The 22,780-nt window shown below is 41.5% G+C and overlaps 1 protein-coding gene across 2 annotated transcripts in view; it reads right to left on the bottom strand.

The window, feature by feature from the left end:
- The window catches only part of bcl9 (BCL9 transcription coactivator), a 29,393-nt gene extending 8,467 nt beyond the window's left edge, over positions 1–20,926 (bottom strand). Inside the window, exons 1-3 of one of the 2 annotated variants that reach the window (XM_080038018.1) lie at positions 20,762–20,926; positions 18,600–18,777; positions 3,101–3,557 (exon numbers count right to left, since the gene is read on the bottom strand). In XM_080038018.1, coding sequence (XP_079894144.1) covers positions 3,101–3,390 — 290 coding nt within the window. In that variant the 5' untranslated portion in view covers positions 3,391–3,557; positions 18,600–18,777; positions 20,762–20,926. The other variant, XM_080038019.1, reaches the window with a different exon arrangement.
- Between the last annotated feature and the right edge of the window lie 1,854 nt (positions 20,927–22,780).

The following is a 22,780-nucleotide window of genomic DNA, read 5'->3' as shown; positions in this document are numbered from 1 at the left end:
CATAAGTTAAACGCTCGTCTAAGACTATGACGTTAAATCACCTTAGAAACACACAATGCCTTCGTCCGATCACAGCAGCGTTTCACCGTGTGATCTCGCCAGCGAGTGAGCCGCCGCGCAGATGAACTGTGGTTTGTGGCTAAAATAATAACCGGGGATATTCTCCCCGTTAGCGATTTCAATGGGAAAGACTTCCGCGATCTGATTGAATGTCTCGAGCCTGAAAACACAGTGCCAAACTGCGCGACTATAGGAACTGTACAGTGAGCGGAGTCCCTCCGTTCGTTTCTGTCTACAACCGACACAATCACCGGAGACGCATTCACAGCGTTTAAATAACGCCTCTCATTTGTATTACCATTGGGGCTTGGATGCAAATACTGTAACATTACGGCGGCAGATAAAGGAAAAGCGCAGTTATCATTTTCTGCACCTCAACCTCTGCTGTGGGAAGAAAGAAAGGGGGCAGAGTAAGTCAATTGATGTGTCGACTCGCAGGCGGACCAACGGAGCGAGAGTGCAACCGCTTGTTGCTCCGCCTGTCAAAACGCCCACGCATCGGTTGTCCACTGGCCTTTCATTAAAAAATATATTTTATATTAGGTTTATTATATTGAGTCTTAAATAAACACTGCTTTCATTACGACTCTAAACGCGCATTTCAATGAACCATGATGTAGTCTACAAAAAGATACTGAACTGTGATTGGCCAGTCACTGGCCCGGGCGGGACAGTGACTGGCCAATCAACTTGCCCTGCATATGATTTTACTGGCCCCGGGCCATCGGGCTATACGTTATGTCGAACCCTGCCATTTTCAGACATACAACATGTTCAGTTTTCTCTTCCTACATGTACATGTGTGACCTTGTGTTCATGGTTTTCACACATGAAACACACAGGGGGGAAATGGGGCATATCAACAGAAAACCTGTGACTTGAAGTAAGTAGAACAAACGAGACAAAGGGACGGGTACATATAATAGAAACGCTTGCTATCCGTGAGGTTTGATATCCCCAAGCTCCCCACTATAACATGTAACCATGTTCCTCACTGTGGTACCCAGTGTCTTTTGTCCTCACCTACTAGTAGAGAATATATTGTGTGGATTAAGTTCTGTCTTTTAGACACATTAAATTGCTCAAAATCCTCTTGGAGCCATTCTTCATTTATGTTTACAATCTATCTCTATTTTTTTTATAATACTGATTGATTGTCCATGCTTTGATTTTACTATGTTCATCTGTTTTCTTCACACATTTATTGCATATTTGTCCATCCTGGGAGAGGGATCCCTCATCAGCCGGGAGTACTTCCTTAATTGAGGTTGAAGGATAGACGTTGTCATATACTGCACAGATTTGTGAAGCCCCTCGAGGAAGAAAATTGTAATTTGTGATATTGACTTGACTAAACACAGTGTCATTATGGCATCCAGCAGTAAGGATGGTGGTCTAGGAACACACAAGAGATAAAGTGACTGGTATTGGGCATTCCAAGCGCATTCAAACCTAAATGAACCGACTGTAGAGACGCAGGCGATATACAAATTACTGCTGCTTACTAGTTATGAAAGCAGTTCAGTTCAGGCAAGCAGGACATATCCAACTGGCAGAGAACTCCCTCACCACACCCTAATCTCATTCTCTGTCTCTCTCTCATACACACACACGTGCACACAAGTGCACAAATGCACAAACACAAACACACACTTGCACAAGTAGCATGAAACAAATGCCAACATGTCCAAAAATCACAGCCACAGCCTAGGACACTTTATGTACATACACAAAGTCAGCTAGTAGAAAAAGAAGGCAAAGACAGAAATTTTGGCAGTTCAGACAGCTGTTTCCAGAGGCTCCAGAACCATGAGTCAGCAGGGAAAACTTCCAAGCTCAGTGTACTCCCTGACCCTAGAACAGCTCTGGATCACACATCAAGACCTTTCAGAAAAAAGAATAATGTGAGGAAGCTGACCTTAGATCTGCATTACGCTCATACTACACTCGCTTTCCTAACAACACGAGTAAGGCCAAAGTGGCATGCTCAGGTTTGTGTCCGCTTGACCACATTGGTAAGACTCAATTTCACTACTGACCACATAGGATGTACACAATCTTGGAAATGACTTGCCAAGGCTGCCTAATAGCTATATAGTTGCCACTGACACCACAAAACAAAGAGGTCTCAACCTTGCCCATTTGTGTGTGGAGATTTCACATTCTCATCAAATTTACATGGGCTTCCTCTTCCTCCAGGTCACCTGATATTCCTCCTCATTCCTCACCCAATTAAAAATGTGCATGGTAAGTAATTTAACGCCTTCTGCCACTGACAAAACTAATGTCCTTAGACATAGTTGCTCACTGTGCTTATATAGCTGGGACGGGTCACAATTCCCCACAGGAGTTGATAAAGTATGACAAAAATTGCTGTTTTAAGGGCTGTGGCTGTGTTCTGTAGACTTGCCCCTGTTCGGCTGCAACTAATATCAGCCAAAATACTGTAGATTACCATCTGCACAATCTTTTATTGTTACAGGAAAAGGGTCCATTACATTCTTTAAGTAGTAGTAGTGCTTTTGTTTTTTCAGAGAAAAACTTTGTTCCGTTTTGAACAGAAAGACGAGGGTTTATACTTGTTTTCTATTCCCAAATATTGACAGCTAATGTTTATTCATTTTTGTTGTTGTGAGATCTCTATATAAAGAAGGTTTATGTACTGGAAAATCATTTGTGCTTCCCCAGTAAAAAACTGTTTAAATATCATTGATGTGACGCCGTGTATACCCACATCAATAAGTGCTTTTAGTCATCGGCTGTTAGTACATAAAAACAATGCCAAGGAGAAAAACTTGATTTAATGTCACTGATTGATAACAACAATGTTGTGCAACCATTTAAAAAAAACAATCTGTTTAATTGTTCTTGTTGTGCAGCTGTTTGGCTGATTAGGCTGTTTAAACAATCATCGGGATCTCACACAATTATACACACACAAACCGTGGCTTGCTTATCACCATTATACACCACAGCCTGACTGTATCACAGCACTAGACACAGAGGTTGTCACAGTGTGTGTGCGAGTCAGTCCACTCACCTCAGTGTGTTGCTGGACGGGGAGTTCTTTAGCCTATTGGAGTGCATTGATGGGGCTCCCAGGACTACAGAACAGGGTGGAGTGATGAGCTGGTGAGGACTGCCTGTGTGTGAGAGCGGTGCTTTGCCTGTGCGAACGTTCCTGGAGCCAGGGACAGGATTCCCGATGTTGGAGAGGTTCCCCCGACCGTCCTTGGCCTCCTCTCGCTCTTTCTTCCCTCGCTCCTTCTTGTTGAAATGTGTCGCTGCTGTACCTGCCGCCGCTGGCCTCTCCTCTTGGACCTCCAACATTCTCTCTATGTCCTTGTGTGTGGGTGTCTGTGCGTGCGCCTGTTTGTGTATGTGTGTGTGTATAGAGAAAGTGTGTAAAAACAATAACAGTAGTCCAGGAGTCTTTTCTTGTATGGTGTGTATTTATGAAACTCCCCCAAGGGGGCTTTCAACGGCCCTTGGGCACACTGTTGAGAGAAAAGAGAGGAAAAAGGACGATTTAGAAAACCAGAGAATAGGGTCACAATCTGGAACAACTTAAATTGACACACTACCAAAAAATCGTTTTAATATCAATCTACTAGTGAAGGCTGGAAAGGTGGTTGTTAGAAGTTGGTCATTTTCTTTTATACAGTGGCTTTGGTCAGCTCCATTTCTCGTCATTGGGAAATGGATTCTAACCGGCCTTTTTTTACAAAAAGGCCTGTCCCAGTATGGAAAGCACCGGTTTTAGTAAGAAAATAAATTGCCGGAATACCTCAGACAGAAAAGATACATCATACATGTTATCAATAACACCTGTCCTTTTACCTGTGATGACAAGTCAAAATGTCTGCTGGTCAAAAGCCTGACGTGATATGAAGTATCAAACTGCTCGCATAATACTTCTCAATAACTTTCTTGCAGCCATCCTCTCTATTTAAACTGTTTATTTATTCGCGTATTGTTACAGGTGTTTTCACAGACATGGACGACCAAGGTTAAAGGTGCAACTTTACTGAACACTTAGGATACAGCATGTTAAAATCTGTGAATTCTCTCTCCGATTGCCTCTCTCAACTTTGCTGCGTAGTGACGTCAGACATCACTCTCACTAACTCACGCCACAGTGACCGACTGACAACAGCCATTTCTAAACCTTATATTGAGTCTTGGAACCAACAGGTACGTCACATCAGTGATGTGGTCCAATAAGAGGAAATTGCAGTAGAAATATGCCAAAGATATGTTGAGTCACCATTATAACATTTGTCCACCAGAGAGGAGTGACAATTTAACTGTCCCTATGTTAAGTATATTGTGGTTTTCCTTCAAAAAATTAATTTTTTCAAAAATACTTGTTTATGTTTTGGGTGCGTCTCCACCGCCATGCGTAAAGGCAGTTATGACAGCTGACGGGAGGAAAAAGAAAAAAATCATCTGACGAACGTGAGTAAACACGAAAACCTTTTTGCTTTGCTTTCTGCGCTCACCTATTTAGCTCTCTCCCTCTTTTATTAGCCCACACACACGTTAATTCTCACACAATTTATGTAGCTACAAGTCCAAGTGGTGGGCAATTCTGGTGCCGACTAGTAAGGCAGCGGCCGTTAACGGACTATGCATCCTTAATAAATTCACGTCAGGAACGCCGCCTGTGCGCTTGCTTGTGCGCGTGTCATCTCATTAGCATCTGTACTTTGGCCACGGCACACCTCTCCCAGGTGTGCCGTGGCCAAGGGGCTGTTCCGTGCTGGAATACGGATGGCGTGGTCACACTAGCCAAACGTTCTAGACTTTAGTATGCTAATGAGCTTTGGCACGGGGCCGCGGCCCTAGTGTGAGTGGCCAGGGTTCAACATAACTTTTTTTTCCTACTGGCCCGCCGGGCCAGTGGATCCGAGTTTTACTGGCCCCTTGTATATTTTCACTGGCCCTGCACACACTTTTTTTTCTTCATAATTTAGTGTCAATCATTTTAATACCTGTATTAGAAAAATAACCATATCTAAAGGGAATATCTACACTGTATAGATATTCCCTTTAGATTTGGTTATTTTTCTTTTAGTTAATTATATGAAATGTTGATATTGCTCATACACATAATATAAAACCAGGCAAACATATTGAATTTGAAGCCTACAACTGAAAGTATGTTGAAAGAGAGGGCCAGTATTTTAAAGTCCAGTAGTTTGATGATTGTTTTTATTCTTGAATTTGGGCAGTTTAATGAATAGTTCACCTGCAGAAGTCATGTTCAAACAAAAAAAAAATAAGAGATGAAGGTCTGATCATTCTTTGTGGTGTGGTAGGCTGTTTTTATTACTTTCTCTATATGCATTAGGGATGTGAATGTGTCGACCGAATGACGGGTTTTCCACTTGCGCTCAAGTTGACTTTAAAAATAGAATAGAAATCCGAAAATCAGTGGGTTATGCCGTTTTTTTTTAATGGGAGATTTCACCGTGTACGAGTTCACGTCTGGTCGTGAGCGCGCTGCAGGAGTGTCACTTCTCCATGAAGTGTCAGCTTCACATAAGAGTCCGGTGTGGGACCATTTTTTCAAACTATTGATAAAAAACAATGCAGTGCAGAATATGCAGCATAAGTTAAACGCTCGTCTAAGACTATGACGTTAAATCACCTTAGAAACACACAATGCCTTCGTCCGATCACAGCAGCGTTTCACCGTGTGATCTCGCCAGCTAGTGAGCCGCCGGGCAGATGAACTGTGGTTTGTGGCTAAAATAATAACCGGGGATATTCCCCCCGTTAGCGATTTCAATGGGAAAGACTTCCGCAATCTGATTGAATGTCTCGAGCCTGAAAACACAGTGCCAAACTGCGCGACTATAGGAACTGTACAGTGAGCGGAGTCCCTCCGTTCGTTTCTGTCTACAACCGACACAATCACCGGTGACGCATTCACAGCGTTTAAATAAAGCCTCTCATTTGTATTAGCCTACCATTGGGGCTTGGATGCAAATACTGCAACATTACGGCGGCAGATAAAGGAAAAGCGCAGTTATCATTTTCTGCACCTCAACCTCTGCTGTGGGAAGAAAGAAAGGGGGCAAAGCAAGTCGATTGATTTGTCGACTCGCAGGCGGACGGTAGGCAGCTCTGACAACGGAGCGAGAGTGCACCCGCTTGTTGCTCCGCCTGTCAAAACGCCACTGGCCTTTCATTAAAAAAATATATTTTATATTATTATTAGGCTATATTGAGTCTTAAATAAACACTGCTTTCATTCCGACTCTCAACGCGCATTTCAATGAACCATGATGTAGTCTACAAAAAGATACTGAACTGTGATTGGCCAGTCACTGGCCCGGGCGGGCCAGTGACTGGCCAATCAACTTGCCCTGCATATGATTTTACTGGCCCCGGGCCATCGGGCTATACGTTATGTCGAACCCTGGTGGCCCCTAAGTCTTCTATACTATAACATTTTTGGATGGGGTATCAATATCAGCAGCACTACATTGTTATTGTGTAACTACTAGTGGAGTTTGGTGGTGGAGTGGAAGAGGTAGTATTGTGGTCCATACCAACCACTGTGTTTCTGCTTGTTTGTATGTGTGTGTTGGTAAGTGAGCATGAGAATTGCATGAGAGTCCTGTTTCGCGAGAGAGCGGCCAAGTCAGTCCGATTACATTGTCATCCCGAAAATATTTAGGAGCTCTTCCAAAACACTCAACATTGTAACTGGCTCCAGAGTTCCCCTGGGGAGAAGGAGGTGGAGTGTTTGGAGAGGTTTAAGGGGGGTGGGTGGGTGGGTGTCACTGGGAACCAGACAAATACACAGACTCCCGCTACAGCAGCAGCAACACTAGTCTCTCGCTGGGCTACAGGAGAAGTGATTTACAACTATTAGGGCCGCAGATCACTACTGCACACGAGCAGAGGCCGGCTGTTCCACAGGGACACAGAGAGGGGGAAACACAGAGGGGCCTTGTGTTTCCAAAACTACACTGATTAGCCTAACCTTTAAAATATAAAAATACACTGTGACACAGAAGTGGAGAATTCAGAGAAGTGGTGTGTTGATTATTGATCGCTGAACTAGTGATTTCACTCATTTATTTACAACAGATCAGCTTTAACAGATCTCTATTGAAAGTGAAATGACAACAAAACATGGATCATCATGGATTCTTTCGCAGTGATTTGCAGCACACAGAAATCACACAAGAGCTTTTGCTTAAACAATGGAACTCGTATAAATGGTTTGGTTCATTTATTGTTTCTGAATGTTTCTTCTGCTGATAGCATGCAATAAGTTAGAGAAAAGAACACCATGTTTTACTAGCGTCAGACCTTAAGATCAGTAAGTTAGGGTTTGGTTAGGGGTTGGATTAGGGAAGGTAGACAATAGATTGTGAAAAAGTGGCAAAAACAGAGATGTGGTTTCATTTTGTTGCGGACAGTTGTTAGTCCATCAAGGCTTGTGTAAGGCAAAGTGAAAGAGACCTGTAAGAGAGCCACTTTGAACCTAAACAGTGTCAATAATTACATTAGGGATTGTATGCTTTTTGCCAAAGACAAGGACACAAAAATGGACATTGCGGACAAACCTAAGTCCTTACAATACACATTAAAGAAGAAGTGAGGATAAAGTGACACTCAGAAATCCTAATCACCTATAACATTAATTTGGAAGATGCTTTGTCCAAATAATAAATGCTTTCAGTCTCCGTAGGAACAACATGATGTAATCAAAATGTGTATGTACCTCCCTCCAGGACCACTAAGAGTGTGCTACAGTACAAGGGCATAGCGTTTTGCGAGTGTATGAAGTTTTTAAGCTATTTCGGATGACGACATTAAAAAGGTGGTGGGCATCAGGCTATAATTGTTCAAATATCGGGTAAGAACAAACTTTTAGACAAATGTCCAAGATAAGTCATTCCTTTGTCCATAAATAAACAACATTAGATAAAGATGAAAGAAAAAAAAAGAGAGCACTTGGGTCCATTGGAAAAATGTGTTCGGTTTGCTATGCCACATAGCTCACTTTACAATATCAAAGAACCGACCTTCCACCTTATTCAGCCCTATCTAACATGTATACCCTCAAGGGGTGTTATCTACACCCAATGATACACAAATGTGTGTTATGTGAGAATGTGTATGCATCCCGACACAAACAGCACGTCTTGTCAATCACTTGTTCCCTCCAATCGCGCGCTAACGAGACACTAATTGGGGAGCTTTCTGACATGACTGTCATGAGGCATACACAGACACACACAGCAGGCGCACACACTGCAGCCGACCGCATGCACACACAACAAAGCAGCGTCGAGGTAATCACAGAGATTTCTCTTCCTCTATCTCCAGTAAAGACGCTGCACTGTCTATCACAGCACACACGAGGAGCTGCAGTGCATGCTAGTTAATGGGAAAACAGTATAATGAGGCTCTAAAAATGAGCTTTTCGCCTCCGATATAAAATATGAGGTTTCACATGAAAAGAGGGCAGAAAATAGTTCAATTCAATTAGATTTGGGTTTTCAAATGCGGGTGGCACTAAAAGGGAGCATTTCATTTCATGCTTATGTAACAGTCATCGTAACGCTGGCTGAGTGCAGTAGTAGACCCTTCTATGCTACGTCACCCAAATTCCTCTGAAGGTTAGATGTTGGGCTTTTTCTACTGGAATGGGGGGGGGGGATATAAAGGTGTGGGATAAATAAAATGAGAGGAATCTTGACCTTGCTGCCAACCTAGTCCCCTGGCTTAAAATATGAACACAACAATGCTGCAAACCCATAGTTATAAAAAGGGGGGAAAACACTCCAGTACAAACACACACCAACTCGTTTCCCTCCTCTCAGCCCTGCTGTTGGCTGTAAAAGGGCCTGCTGATGTTTCAGCCTTATTTATGCAAATCCCATTTTGCAGTTCAGTCACAATAGAGAATCGCTGCGCTCTTTCTCGCTCTCCGATGTGCTCTTCATCTGCTCAGCTTCCATCACAAGGATGTCTTTAGACCATTATTTATTAAGGGCAATTTCAGAATCATTATTTTCACCTCCTCTCAGTTTTCTGCAAAAAAGAATATACAAAAACGCACAGCCATCAAAGAACCGTGCAGTCGGAAGAAGCAGCAGCTAGCTCTCTCCAAAGGAAAAGCCTTTCAATGTCTTTGCACCTATTATTATTCAGTCAATTAAGTCTCATGTCAAAGTGGTGAAACAACATTCCAATGCAAATTGGACTTTAAAATCTGGTAGGTCTGATAATGGCAGGCAGAAAGTCTCCAATTAAGTCTCATATTCCTTTCTGAAAATGATTTAAAGTTTTGTCATAAAGCGATTGCGAACACGGTTGGTGATTATGGGATGACAGCACACTTTAATTTAACCTAGACTAATACAGAAGATATTTTTTTTTAAACAATTTCATCGGTTTATTTTTTACTAAAAATATATCACTGAAAGGCAGGCTAATAAAATTATGATATCAATATTGTATTGATTCTGCAGTTAAAATCAGAAAAAGCTAATTTCCTTGTTACAACTACTTACTTCACATAACTGCTATTGACGCAGTAACTTAACTACAGACCAAACAAACAGCACTACTACAACACCCCTAAAAGAAGGTACACACATCCAACTATACCCTGGCTGAGGGAACACCTGCACACTCACCTGTTGAGGTGGCCTCATGAGAGCGCCATCCCAGCATGCCACACCCTGCAGATAGGGCTCATGACGCACGCTTGCTACATGCAGAATGTTAGGAATGCCGAGTGTCACTAAAGATAGAGCTGCGACGCCACAGATTTAACATAATGCATTCACCATGACATGAGCAAGGGCACTCACACATTAACAGCCCTGACATATGTAAGACTGAGCTCAAGTTTCTACTCAAACCAATTAACTGATACTTTTCCATATTTTCCCTAACTCTCAACCGCTCCCAAAGCATTATGGCGGCACTGATGCCCCAGAATGCAGCCCAGGGTGAAAAGCCTGAGAATTCTTCCCAGCAACATAATAAACACAAAAAACAAAATCATAATGGATGGGCAAGGTGCTGCCTGCTTATTTGTAATAAACAAATGCCTCTTGAATGAAAAAAAAACTAATGTCTGGTTACTTGTTTAAATATTTTTTGAAAGGTCATATAAAAAAAATAATGCTTGCGAAAATAAATAAACACTGTTCGGCTAATGTGTGGCATACAGCCTCTTCCTTATGGCAGGTAGTTTCTCTTCAGCTCCCCTGAGTGAGAGTTTTGTGTTTTCACTCTGGTTTGGTCAGTGTTTCCAGCATTTCAAACTCTGACACCTCCATCCTCGGCACATCCTTTACTCTGGACGGCAGACGATGCCCCTCCATCCCCAGGGAGGCGACATGTGTGTAATGTCACATGTTGTCATAACATATCGCCGTGACAGAAGCCTCGCCGTGTCCATCACAGTGATGGAAGTGGCAATGAAAACAGGAGAAATGGGTGCGATATAGATATAGTACCCGTAGGAGGAGGAGGGGTGATATTACACAAGTCACTCTCTTTACAGAGTGTGCGGGTGGGTGGGTGGGTGGGTGGGTGTCTGTCACACACAAAGCTGACTCACTAGTGACACATCTGCTGGCGTAGCCTGGGCACAGTGCCATGTGTGGCGGCCAGCTCCAGCAGCAGGACTGGCACTCAGCACTCCGGCCTGCTGTGATCTCAGTCTCACACACACTTCACTCTGCAACTCCATCTCTGCCGCTCTGCCCTCCATATCTGCATCTTTGGCTTAGTGGGTGTGTCTTGCTCAATAAAGAGAAAGAGCCTGGATAACTGCATCCCAGCACACATTGCAACTATTGAGGTTAATGGCATCCAATCCATTTTTCTTTTTTTTTATTCTACAAAAAGTAACACATAATCTTCTCATATTTTGGGAGTTAATGTCAATATGTCCAAACGATCCCTAGAAAATGGATTGACTATGTGGGGGTGCCAAACTGCACAAATAGGTAACAGAAAAAAGTTCAACATTACATATTGATACTTTTTAGACTACGGCCGCTTGTTGATTTGTGGTTCAGTGCGCTCAACCACCAATTAAATGTCTGCGGTAACTTTTGGGATCAACCACATTTCCAATCCAGTCCTAATTATCCTCGGCTCACGTTAAGAGGTCTAAATGGGTCTATATGTTTTCTGATACCATTTGGATAGGGTCCCTTTTTATATTAAATGATCCACATCAGGTTATGCTAAGTTTTCCACATGATCTAAATTTTGAACGCATAAAGACCTCTAGCTAGAAGGCACGTCCTTGTGGCACTGAAATAAACCATAGCTATGGGGACATTACTAGTATATGGTGAAACCAACTCCCAGTGCAAATGCATACACACAATGTAAATCTGCAAACTCCAGAATGTTTCTGTCATTTGTGGCTTGAAAGAAAAGCCAGAGAGTAACTCCATTCGCTCAAGAGAAAACTTTGCTGCCCTCTGTGTGGAACTCTTTTTTTTTTTCTTGACCATGCTCTCTGGTCCATGACTCCCTCCCTCCATCCCAACGGTTGCTCCCACACTCTGGCCACATTCCTCCCCTGTTCATGCTGGGAGGACGTCTCCTTGTGGCTAAAGGCATTGTGGGAAATCCCAAAGGCCAGGCCCTTCAGAGGCCATGCAGACCACAGAGGTAAAGTGTAAAGCAGGCTACTCACTTGTTGGCGAGAGCGGGCTTTTCCTGCAAGCCATTTGCATTAAAGACTTACTAACTAACTAAACTAACAAATACTGGTCATTAAAGGCCTACTTCACCGGTTGGAATATGAAGGTGTATTGAACTCGGAGATCCTATGAAGTATAAATGTGCAAAAAAAATAAAAATCGGATCATCCTAGTGTCAATCCTTCTGTGATGTCACAGAAAGAGAAATGTAGGGTTAGACAGTGAGACCATAAAACACTCTTTCTGCCTTTTCTCAGGCTAGGATGATCCGATTTAAAAAAGATTTGCACATTTATACTTCATAGGATCTCCGAGTTCAATACACCTTCATATTCCAACCGGTGAAGTAGGCCTTTAATGCCTTGATACTGAGCTTCAAAATAAAAACAGCAGCAAGGAAACATCGAATACCCTCATTTGAAACAGCAGTAAATACAACCCACACTGTGCAGAACCTTCATTTATAGTGTTTCCGATATATTAGGCTGGAAAGGAATAAAATTTGCTCTCCAACTTGTTTTTCCCCATAGTTAAAGGCCTACTTCACCGGTTTGAATATGAAGGTGTATTGAATTCTGAGATACTATGTAGTATAAATGTGCAAAAATTAAAATCGGTTCATCCTAGCCTGAGAAAAGGCAGAAAGAGTGTTTTTTTAACCCTATATTCCTATAAACGTACTTTGTAAATATTACTGTGATGTCACAGTAAAAGACATCACAGTAATATTTACAAAGTAAGTTTTTTTTAACCTCATATTTCTCTTTCTGTGATGTCACGAGAAAGAGAAATATAGGGTTAAAAAAGCACTCTTTCTGCCTTTTCTCAGGCTAGGATGAACCGATTTCAAATTTTTTCGCACATTTATACTACATAGGATCTCAGAATTCAATACAACTTCATATTCAAACCGGTGAAGTAGGCCTTTAATGTTTGTGCATTACAAATCACTGCACAACAGAAAAAAAGTGACATCTCAACATGTCAGAACACGTGACACAGTTCAGGCATCTCATACTGAGCTAGCATGAAAACAAATAAGCCAAAAACATATATTTTATTTAAAAGCAGAACTCCTAGAGAGCACACAATACATGTGCCATTTCCACTTCTCCATCATACGACAAATTTGAATTGAAGACTATGAGCAATATTGTGTCCCTGAATTACCCCAGTTTGCACTCATCATGTGTCACTCCCATGGAATTTTAAAAACACACTGGCTAAGACTTGCCCAATTAAATATACAGGCACACAGCAATATATGTGACAATACTTATACGGTTGCACATAGAAGTACCCACATACGACAGTACTAAGCAGTCCTTATAATAAGCCAACAATAATGCACTGAAAACTGCACAACAGATGTGTGGCATCTACTGTTCTGATGAGTGTGATCTTGCTTACTTCTGTCTGAGTCTACTGAGAGAAGGATTCCTCTGCACATCTTCCCACATGATAATACTGTGAACACATGCAGATTATTGCCTATGTATGTAGACCTATGTAGTATCTTTCAATACAATCTGACAATTAATCCTGATATTAAAGTCACACCGAACACATACTCCCTTAGTCTTAGCACCTTGTCTTTCCAGGAATAACAAAATGATAATGGCCACACCTCTTTTTATGACTCTAGAATCAACCCCGTTCACTCCATGTTTGAGACATAAATGTTTTTTCATTGTAGTCAAGGTGGGTAAAACTGATACATTTACTGGCATAACAAATACACATCCACCTACTTTGTTTATAAGTAAAGGCAATGGTTCATATTACTAGACAGTGAGCAAAAACAAACATGAACATAAGCTTGAGAAGGAGATTGAGCAGTTTAATTCCAAGGTGTGGCACTATGCTGAATGTCACAATCAATTTTTTTTTAAATGACAGTGTGGAAAGACTACAGTTGTTTGCAAACAAAATAAACTGGGGCAGTTTAGAAAAATAAAACTATGTGTGGGTGTTCCAGCTTGACAGCACCCAGAGCTAAAGCACTGTAGAAACAGAAAGGAGGTAACCTGTTGATTTGCCTGCCCCACAGACTCCAGACATATCCCAGTAAGTTCTGTAATGATACCACTTTGGCAACACAGTGAACACACCATTTCTAATGATCTTCCTCACATCATCAAGATACTAAAAGCTAACAAGCAACAATATCACAGAATCGGGGTAATTGCGATAAAACAAACACAATATGGCTAGCATGTTAGCGTTAATTGTCACCGAAATTTTTAAGAACCAAACAATCAATTGATGATGTGGGATATTTCCGGCAGATTATTTCATTGAGAAAAATCCATGTTAGTTACAGCCCTCTACAAAATAGTTCAAAATCAGCTCCACCTTTAAAAGCTACAATATCCAAAAGGAGGAGTCAGCGATTCTGGAGAATGTTCGTCACCAAAAACTATTTATTTACAAAATCAGTGAATATCTCCTTACAACCCTCTACCTGTACATATTGTGTATGAGCTGCAAAAAAAAATAATACACCGCCCAGGGTCTGTGGATCGCAAAACGATATTCACTCATTTTGACAAAAAGTGATTTTGTCAACAAGCTTTCAATTGACATCAATAATTATGATCTAATTATATTCCAAATGGGCCACTCTGTACGACAAATACTTTACTTTTAGTATTTGGATTGAAACTATTTTGTAGACTTAAGTAAAAAATCTCAGCACCTCTTCCACCACTGGGCATAAGGCATTAAGTTGGGATAATAGGAGGTTATTGAAAACATCTGTCTCCAGAGATTCAAACTGAGCCCGTCTGGGATCGCCCTATAGTGAACATATTGTGACTTCACATTTCCACCAAAGATCTTAATGCATTCTCCTTGAAAGCATTTTATATTATTAACACAGGTCCATGGTTAATGCAAATAATAGTCCGCTCTGTGAAGCTTTGCTTATTTTCTCAAACTAAAGTGAGTACCAAACACGTCGTGCGAAGGAGCACTGACATACACAGCATCACTTATCAGGAGCTCTACCAAAGAACATACCAGATTTAACATACCAGACGGGTCCTCTCATTTACACTGACACTGTAGTCAAAGATCATTTGATTATGAAGATTGGACACAGTTGATGGATGCTTATAACTGGCTCATAAAATTAGCAAACTGAACCAAGCTAAATCCAAGTTCTGAATTGTGTCACCAGGTTTTATGACAAACAGGAGAATATCGGAATTCCATCAAATTCCTGTAGGAGAGCCACAAGGACAAACATTAAGTATTTATTTTAGAGGTTCACCTGCCGAAATCTTAACTTTAACACTTCAGCCTGACCCCTGTCACAGACATTATCCTCAGCGCCATCACTGTTCGGTGCCTGCATCTAATACAGAGGCCTGTGAAAAAACAAATTTCAAAATGTATTTTGGTCTCTAAACCTCTGCTGGTTTGCAAATTTAAATTATGCTATATAAAAGTAGGCTAAGCAGTGACTGACAACAGCCACTCTGTTAGCCAGACAGGGCCCCTGCCTTCAGCAGGGATAGTTAAAAGGTGACTGCAGGTCACTGTGGCCCCCTGGTTCCACCTGAGGGCAGCTTTCTTTGAGAGAACCCCTCCCCTCAGGGCAGGAAGAGCAGCCCGTCTGTCCAATAACTGTCAATCATAGCAGAGAAATCTGAAAGCAGAATTATAGGTATATTCTGACTCAGACAGACACCTCCCTGAGGATCATGAATGGGCAGGAATCCCAAAGCATGAGACAGACCACAACAAAAACTATATGATACACAGCTAATCTAAAAACACATTCATGTGTATAACTAACTGTTTGAAAATACTTACTACTAGATGCTGCTCCTTAAGACTCGGCAAAGATTTGTTTTTAAATGACGCCCTCCAGCCTTGTGTAGCTGATTTCCTTTATTATAATAATTTATCTTTTTTATTTATTTAGTGATGATGACTGCTCTACTTTGGTTGAATTTGACCAAATAATTAAATAAAGACATCAACTAATGCATGTATTCTAGTATTTGCTGAAAATGCTGTGTGGCATAAATTACTGTACATTGAGTAATTGATACTGGTGTCATTTGATCCATGTAGAGCATTTAACACTAGTTTGGGTTTTGAATAACGCTGTTTGTGTTCCTATTACAGCAGGGCTTTATTTATTGGACACTGATTTTTTTTGTAGTTAGTATTGTAATGCCACCATGATATTATTCATCCATACATTTATGTGCACACTTTCTAAATTGCAATCAAATGTTACTGTATTGTTCCATTTGATCTTACTGTACATTTAAATGTGTTAGCGTGCTTCTGCACTTCGTAGCGTGGCCTTTCACAAGTGCTTTACAATTATCATTTTAAAAATGGATATACTGATTACACTTTATTTTCTCTAAATACCATTTGCTGATACTGAAACTCACGTTTTTGGTTGATAAACCAATTGGCAGAGAACAAGTCAACACCAGTTCAATCTTCTTTCCCCCAAAAAATCTGAGCAGCCTACTAAGTGGAACTGGTGTTAATTATATTGTGTTCAGAAACTTTATCAAACGGTGTGGTCCTATTTTATACCGACAGCAACAGATTGTGGATTGGTCACATACGGCCAATACCCAATTAATTTAATAAAGTATCTATTAGGCTCCAACAATAAGGAATACAGAAAAGACAGAGAAATAAAAAAATTATTTTAAGCCTGATCTGCCAACAACTTCAAAGCTCAAATCATGTCCTTAACACATTTGCTCCATGGGGAACATCAGAGGAAACCATTCATTATTGTTTATGAGAATTTTTATGTTGAATTGTTCAGTAATTTGAAGTGCTTCAATTTGATTCACCGTATAGCGATTATTCAACATCATTTTTAAACTTAAATACAAGTTGAGTGTAAACGTACAGATATACGAATGATACGAAGCCAAATAGTATTATTTCTGTCTCTGGGGATTACTACATGATTACTGTACTTTAGTTCCTGTACCCTGACTCGTCTAATGTAGGAGTCATTCCGCAGATAAACTAAATTCCTTTGTTAATTATAAAGGGAGTCAGAACATGGGGTGAATGTCACTACTACAAAACCGGTACAACCGGTAAAAGAATTAGGCAACGGCGAGGTAAAGAAATGTATAAAAACTATGATATCGGACAGTATCTGTATCGGCCGCTTTCCAAAACCCAGATATCGGAATCGGATCGTGCTGAAAAATAGTGGATCGGTGCATCTATAGTAAAAAATGAACATTTCAAACCATAGACAAACAGACACACTGGGGTCTAACCGACTGTATGAATGAGGGGAGGGGAAGCCCCATGTCTCCCACTAGCCATTCTTAGTATGACACATCCCTCTGTGTCACACACACACACACACACACAACATAAGCCTTGCTAGTTTTAATTAGAAAACCCATGAAGCAAACAAATGCATGGAAACATGAGAGACCAAATACACAGGGGAGAAAATAAATCCTTTTGCCACTTTACATCAATATCCATTTCCTTTGCTTCCTTCACCTCGCAGTGGTTTTTGGTTTACACGCTTCGGATTAGATAGCAGATAAATAAACAGTGTGGACAGCGTTCTCAGGGAAGAGCGCCCTGACCGTGTTGTGTCCTCCGCATGTGCAGATCAGAGAATGAAGACCAAATATTGCATAGATAGTCTGAAGCAGTGCAGCTACCAGGCTCATTTTCCTCAAGCCGCTTCCCTGAGCATTAAGAGCCATTGCACAGAGGATAGACGCACTAAAAAGTCAAGGCCACTCTAATCAGAAGGCAGCTATCAATGTAGGCACCCTCCTTTAATAAATGTCATAGAGATAGTGGCTGATGTTAGGATGAGTTCTGTGCCCGGCCCGTTACCGTGGCATCGGAACAATGCTAAGCTATCCCGTTGTGGCACCGGTTTGCTGCCGTAGTTGGTGGTAATGTAACAAAAGCTGCATGTCTTTGGGTTTAAAAGCAGAAACACCATTGTAGTTGGGGAAATGTGTGAAATGCTAGTGAGGAAGAGATGGCCAGCAGACATGTCCCGTTGGTTTTCGTTTTGCTTTAATTAGTGCTAAGTATGGTGAAAACAAGAACTCAAGACATTTTAATAAAATGGTTGTCACTAAAGGGCCACAGGAGAGAAAAAAGTCTATGTCAAGAATAAATGTAAAAAGGTGAAGACTGCGGTAAAGTTGAGAAGATATTGAAAGATTAAAACTTCCGGTATCAATAACTCATAAGTTAAATGTTACTAAAACACAACCGATCTATCTTTGCTATGGTCCTATAAGGCAGACAATGGACTCCAACTTACTTTTTGACGAAACGGGACGTCCTCTAAGTTAGCAGCCCAATAATATATTGCTCTATGTGCAGCAGGCTGTGAGCCGAGAGCGCAGGAACCGTCTAATAAGCACAACACTGAAGCGGAAAATATTCAATGCCTGAACTCTTATACAGTGCTGTGCAGGTATTAGTCAAGCTTAGAGGACGTCTCGGTAATATTAAAGGTTGTGACAAAGATTTAGCTTTTGTATTTTAATCAGTTTAGCTTATGAGTTATTGATACCGGAAGTTGGAATCTGTCAACATCTTCCAGCAGTCTTAAACTGTGGATTTCAATCTCGACGTTGTATTTTGTCTTTATTCAAGAAATTGTATATCCACTTTATTTGACATTTCAAATGCATATTAAAATTTAAATAAACTTCCTCCTCTAATTTCATTTGCTCTCCTGAGGCCCGTTGTGTATGCGTGAAAAAAATGGTGTCTAGTGCGACATGAAAGAAAGGTAAAATAAAATACAAAAGAAAGAGAGAGAGAGAGAGATGTAAGGTGGGTTACCTCAGAAGCCCCCCTGCCCTTTCAGCAGGGCCTCATGTGGAATACCAGGTCTGGGGGTCCCCTGGGCACTGATGTCTGCTCTCTCCACTCGACTCCTCCCAGTCCAGCCACGGAGGCTGTTGCAGTTAAAAAAACCCTGGCCCACTCACGACGCCCTATAGCCACAAGTCATTCACACCTGGAAACAGAGAGAGACAACTTTGCTCATCGGGGGTGAAGCACAGACAAGCAAAATGGCAAGGAAAAGCACTCAGTCGCTCGTGTTGTGACAAGATCGGCTCGTATCAAACAGTGAAAAGCTTAGGTCATTAGGGGCTACAGACAGTAACAGTGTATACTCGCCTTTTAACCCCGGACACTCATTTATACTTCAGTTATCGACCGGCGTGCACGTAAGGGACTACAAGGCGATGCATGACTCTATCATTCCTTCCTCGCATCCGAGACAACCTCATCCGAATATGACATAACTTGGGAGCTAAAAAGTGACTTTTCTTCTTATCTTTTTTTCCGTCTCATCAATGCAAAGAAAACAGGGTAGTCGTAGTAACAACAGAAAAGATGCATAAATATGAAGCAGCCTCAAGACTATGCAACAGATATGTGGTCATCATGGCAGACAACATTGTTGCCTAGGCAATTGAAGAAACTCAAGTTCTGCAACAGGAAGGTCTGCAGTTCATTCTCAGCGATTTGGCAGGTAGGGTAGCCTATGCTTCAAAAACTGTTCCTGGATCACCTTAGTCAAAAGTCACTCTGGATAACAGCATCATTTTTTATTTTAAAAAGGACTAAAACAAGACATCTGCAACAGAGCACAAAGAATTTTAGATGTTTCTATTTACAGTTGTGCTTGGAGAAAATAGCGTTGAGCCAAAATGATGTTGGATAGTCTACAAATGTAATGGCAATTAGATTTGAGTCCTTAGATTCGCTAAATTCTAATGTATCAATATTTTACTTGAAATGTTCATACTAAAAGGGGGAGTTTATTTTTCCACTCACAAGTCAGGTCAGAAAAATAAAAAGATTGGTTACACTAAAAGGACTTGGCCATGTTTAGCTCTCTGCTCCAACCAAGGTAACACAGCACAATGCCACACAAGTTACTCACAAACGGGCCTATACTCGAGGAAGTCCTCCTAAAATATACACCGTTATAGGCTACAAACCTAAAAAACTCTGCAAATAAACGTCAAAGCACACAACGACTACAGAGACTAGACTTCCCCCCTGAAATCTCAGCGCCTCACTGGACAACTCTTGGCGGACAAAGTAATTCCATGGCGCTTGAAACTCCAGGAACTTTTTTTTCTTCTCTTTTTCCTAAAAGAAGTTGTTCCTGTTTCGCCAGAGAGCTGGTGTGGGGGGGGAAGGGAGGACTTCAGCACTTGCATTCATGGAGCGTCGGCCAGCGCAAACAAAGTCTTCCCCGAAGAGGGAGGCACTGGACGGCGGCTGAGAGCGAGAACAACGACGTCGGTCACAAGCAAGCACACACACACACACACACACACATAGGCTACAAAAAACACAAGCAAAATCTGATTAATTTTCGGGCTTTGTCTGTTTATAAGACAACCCAGGCCCTCCTTAGGCTAACGTTCATTTTGAAGTTCTGCTAGCTCCGTTAACAATGTAACAATTAAATCGCTCGGCGGATGATAGGGCTGGCCGACACAATCAGCAAGGCAAGGCCTATAATCTCGCTATGCGTTTATAAATCATATCACACACACATTGTTGATGAAATAAATACAATACCAGCAGTGTGGTACGTCCCGAAGAATGCAGAACATGCATGCTGCATTGTATCCTTTTTTCATTTTGACGAAGCACGGGCGGTCCTCCAGTAGAATGGGGTAAAAACCAATATTTCTCCGCGGGTTTTACAACACGCCGAAAACATCGTGAAATAATCCGCTTTTGTGTGAGCTGGGAAAACAAGCATTCACGGTTGAAAGGGCGCTCGCTGTCTGCCAGGGCCAGACACGACGTGGTTTTTTAGCTAGCCAGCCTTCGGGGGACAGAGGCAGAGAAGAACGGATACCGGAGTGAGATGTCCCCGGGAGGAGGACCCGCGTGTGCCCGTTGCCAGGAGGCGAGCTTGTGGTACCGACACTTTCTCCACCCGCGGATTCGAGATTAAAATGAACACTCACCTGGAATGTTGCCTTTAATCCCCCTTTCATCGATCGACGAATTCATTGCGTGCACTTATCAAATCACAACATTATCACGGCAACATTATAAAATAGAAATGTGTCTCCCCCCGTTCGCCCGAGCTTTCCAGTGGTCCTACTCCATTACATCCCAGTCAATGTTTCCTGTCGTCTCCCCCCCTCTCCGTTCCAGGGCGATGGTTTAGTCCGAATTCTAAGTAGCAATTCTAGGTCAGGTCTGTGTGCCAGTGAGAATGTTACTGACGGACAGCAGAGACACCAATGTCGACTCCACATAACACGCTAAACACTATAGGCTATAAGATACAATTAATATTGGGCAAGGACAAACACTTAAAGTAGCCTATAGTTTTAAAATAGGCCTATTGTGTTTTTACTTTGCGGAGTTATGCCTCGTCTTTTTTGATGGCATCGAATTTCCCCTCAAGAGACAACTTGGGAGTAGCCAGTTAAGCGTCAGACTGCAGGAAGTTCTCACAGGATAATTGTTATTTTAGTAGGATACAAATACACCATTATGTAGGTATCTGTGTAATGAACGTTAAAAAGAAGCAATTCTGTTGTTAAAGCTGAAACGATTGGTCGATTTATATCAAGTTTGTCAGCATAAAAAAACCCACCAACCTCTATTTTGATGATCAATTAATCGCTTGAAATCTTTTATATACTATCTATGCTTGAAATACGTTTTATAATAGAATTAATTAGCCTAACTGAACAGGGATATAATTGCCAATGGAAGATGATTATAGGCTAATAAATAATAATCATTTAAGTTGCAGCCTGGTGTTGCTGTCAGCCATTTAACAGCAATTAACATTCTTGTTATTGTCTTATGTCCAGATGTTTTTCCCTTAATGTAGCTGTCAATTAAGCAGCAGCTGTATCAAGATGTCTTTCAAAAAGGGAAACAATAAGCACTTAATTACATCTGTATTTGTATTAAAACAGCCTGTTGATATTGCACAACACTTCCATAAAGTAAGAGCACTGACAAGACAAAGGCAAGAAAAAAAAGTAAAAAGCAAAGAAGCAAAGGCTACTACACTATCCAGGAGTTTGATCCCACATTTACCATAATACCTTCCTTTCATATTATCTTCCCTGCATGGCAAAGACCCCTGTGTTTCAAACTTCACACTACTTGTTAACCCTGTAGGCCTACAATCTTCAATTTCTCACAACACCATCAGGGATTAGAGAGCCTTAAGAAGACGTTATTCACACGTAAACAAATAAACTGACCTTTCATGAATGTGTAACATGTTTTGGAGTCCCCCTTCATCACTGCCATGACAACAGCATATACATCTCAATGTCAGCTAAACTAAGGAACTAATAGTGGACTACAGGAAGCAACAGGGAGAGGGACATGCCCCTCCCCCCCCCCCACCAACCCCATCAATGGGACCATGATGGAGAGAGTCAGCAGCTACAGGTGGACCATCCAAAGTATCTTGACTGGCTGCACCAATGCTTGGTACACGACAGTTGCACCGCCCTCAGCTCTAAGACTTTGTAGAAGGTTGTATAAAAAGTGCACAGTGCATCACCAGGACAGAGCTGCCATTCATGGAGCCTTGAAGCCAGCGTTGAACGAGGCAGGCCAACAGGATTATCAGAGGCCCCAGTCACCCCGACCACAAACACTTGCTTGCTGCCGTCTGGCAGACGATACCGCGGCATCTGCTGCTGCACCATCATGCTCACAGACAGCTTCATCCCACAGGCCATAAGACTGTTGAACTTTTGATTTTTTTAAGCTCAGCAATATGTCACTTTACTCACACCACACTGATACCCTCATTTTTTCCACTACCTGTTTGCATCTGTGTGTATATAGATAGTATACAAAGTATATTTATATACAGTAAATATTTAAGATTATTAATACTTTACTGCACCTACAGAACATCAGTCTATATATTTGATTCTATTATATAAATGTATGTGTGTATAATATGTTTGTTCAAAGCCCATATATATTAAAAGTATATT

The sequence above is a fragment of the Ammodytes marinus genome (assembly GCF_949987685.1).
Source record: "Ammodytes marinus genome assembly, chromosome: 12".
NCBI lineage: Eukaryota > Metazoa > Chordata > Actinopteri > Uranoscopiformes > Ammodytidae > Ammodytes > Ammodytes marinus.
This window is presented reverse-complemented; position numbering and strand designations above follow the sequence as displayed.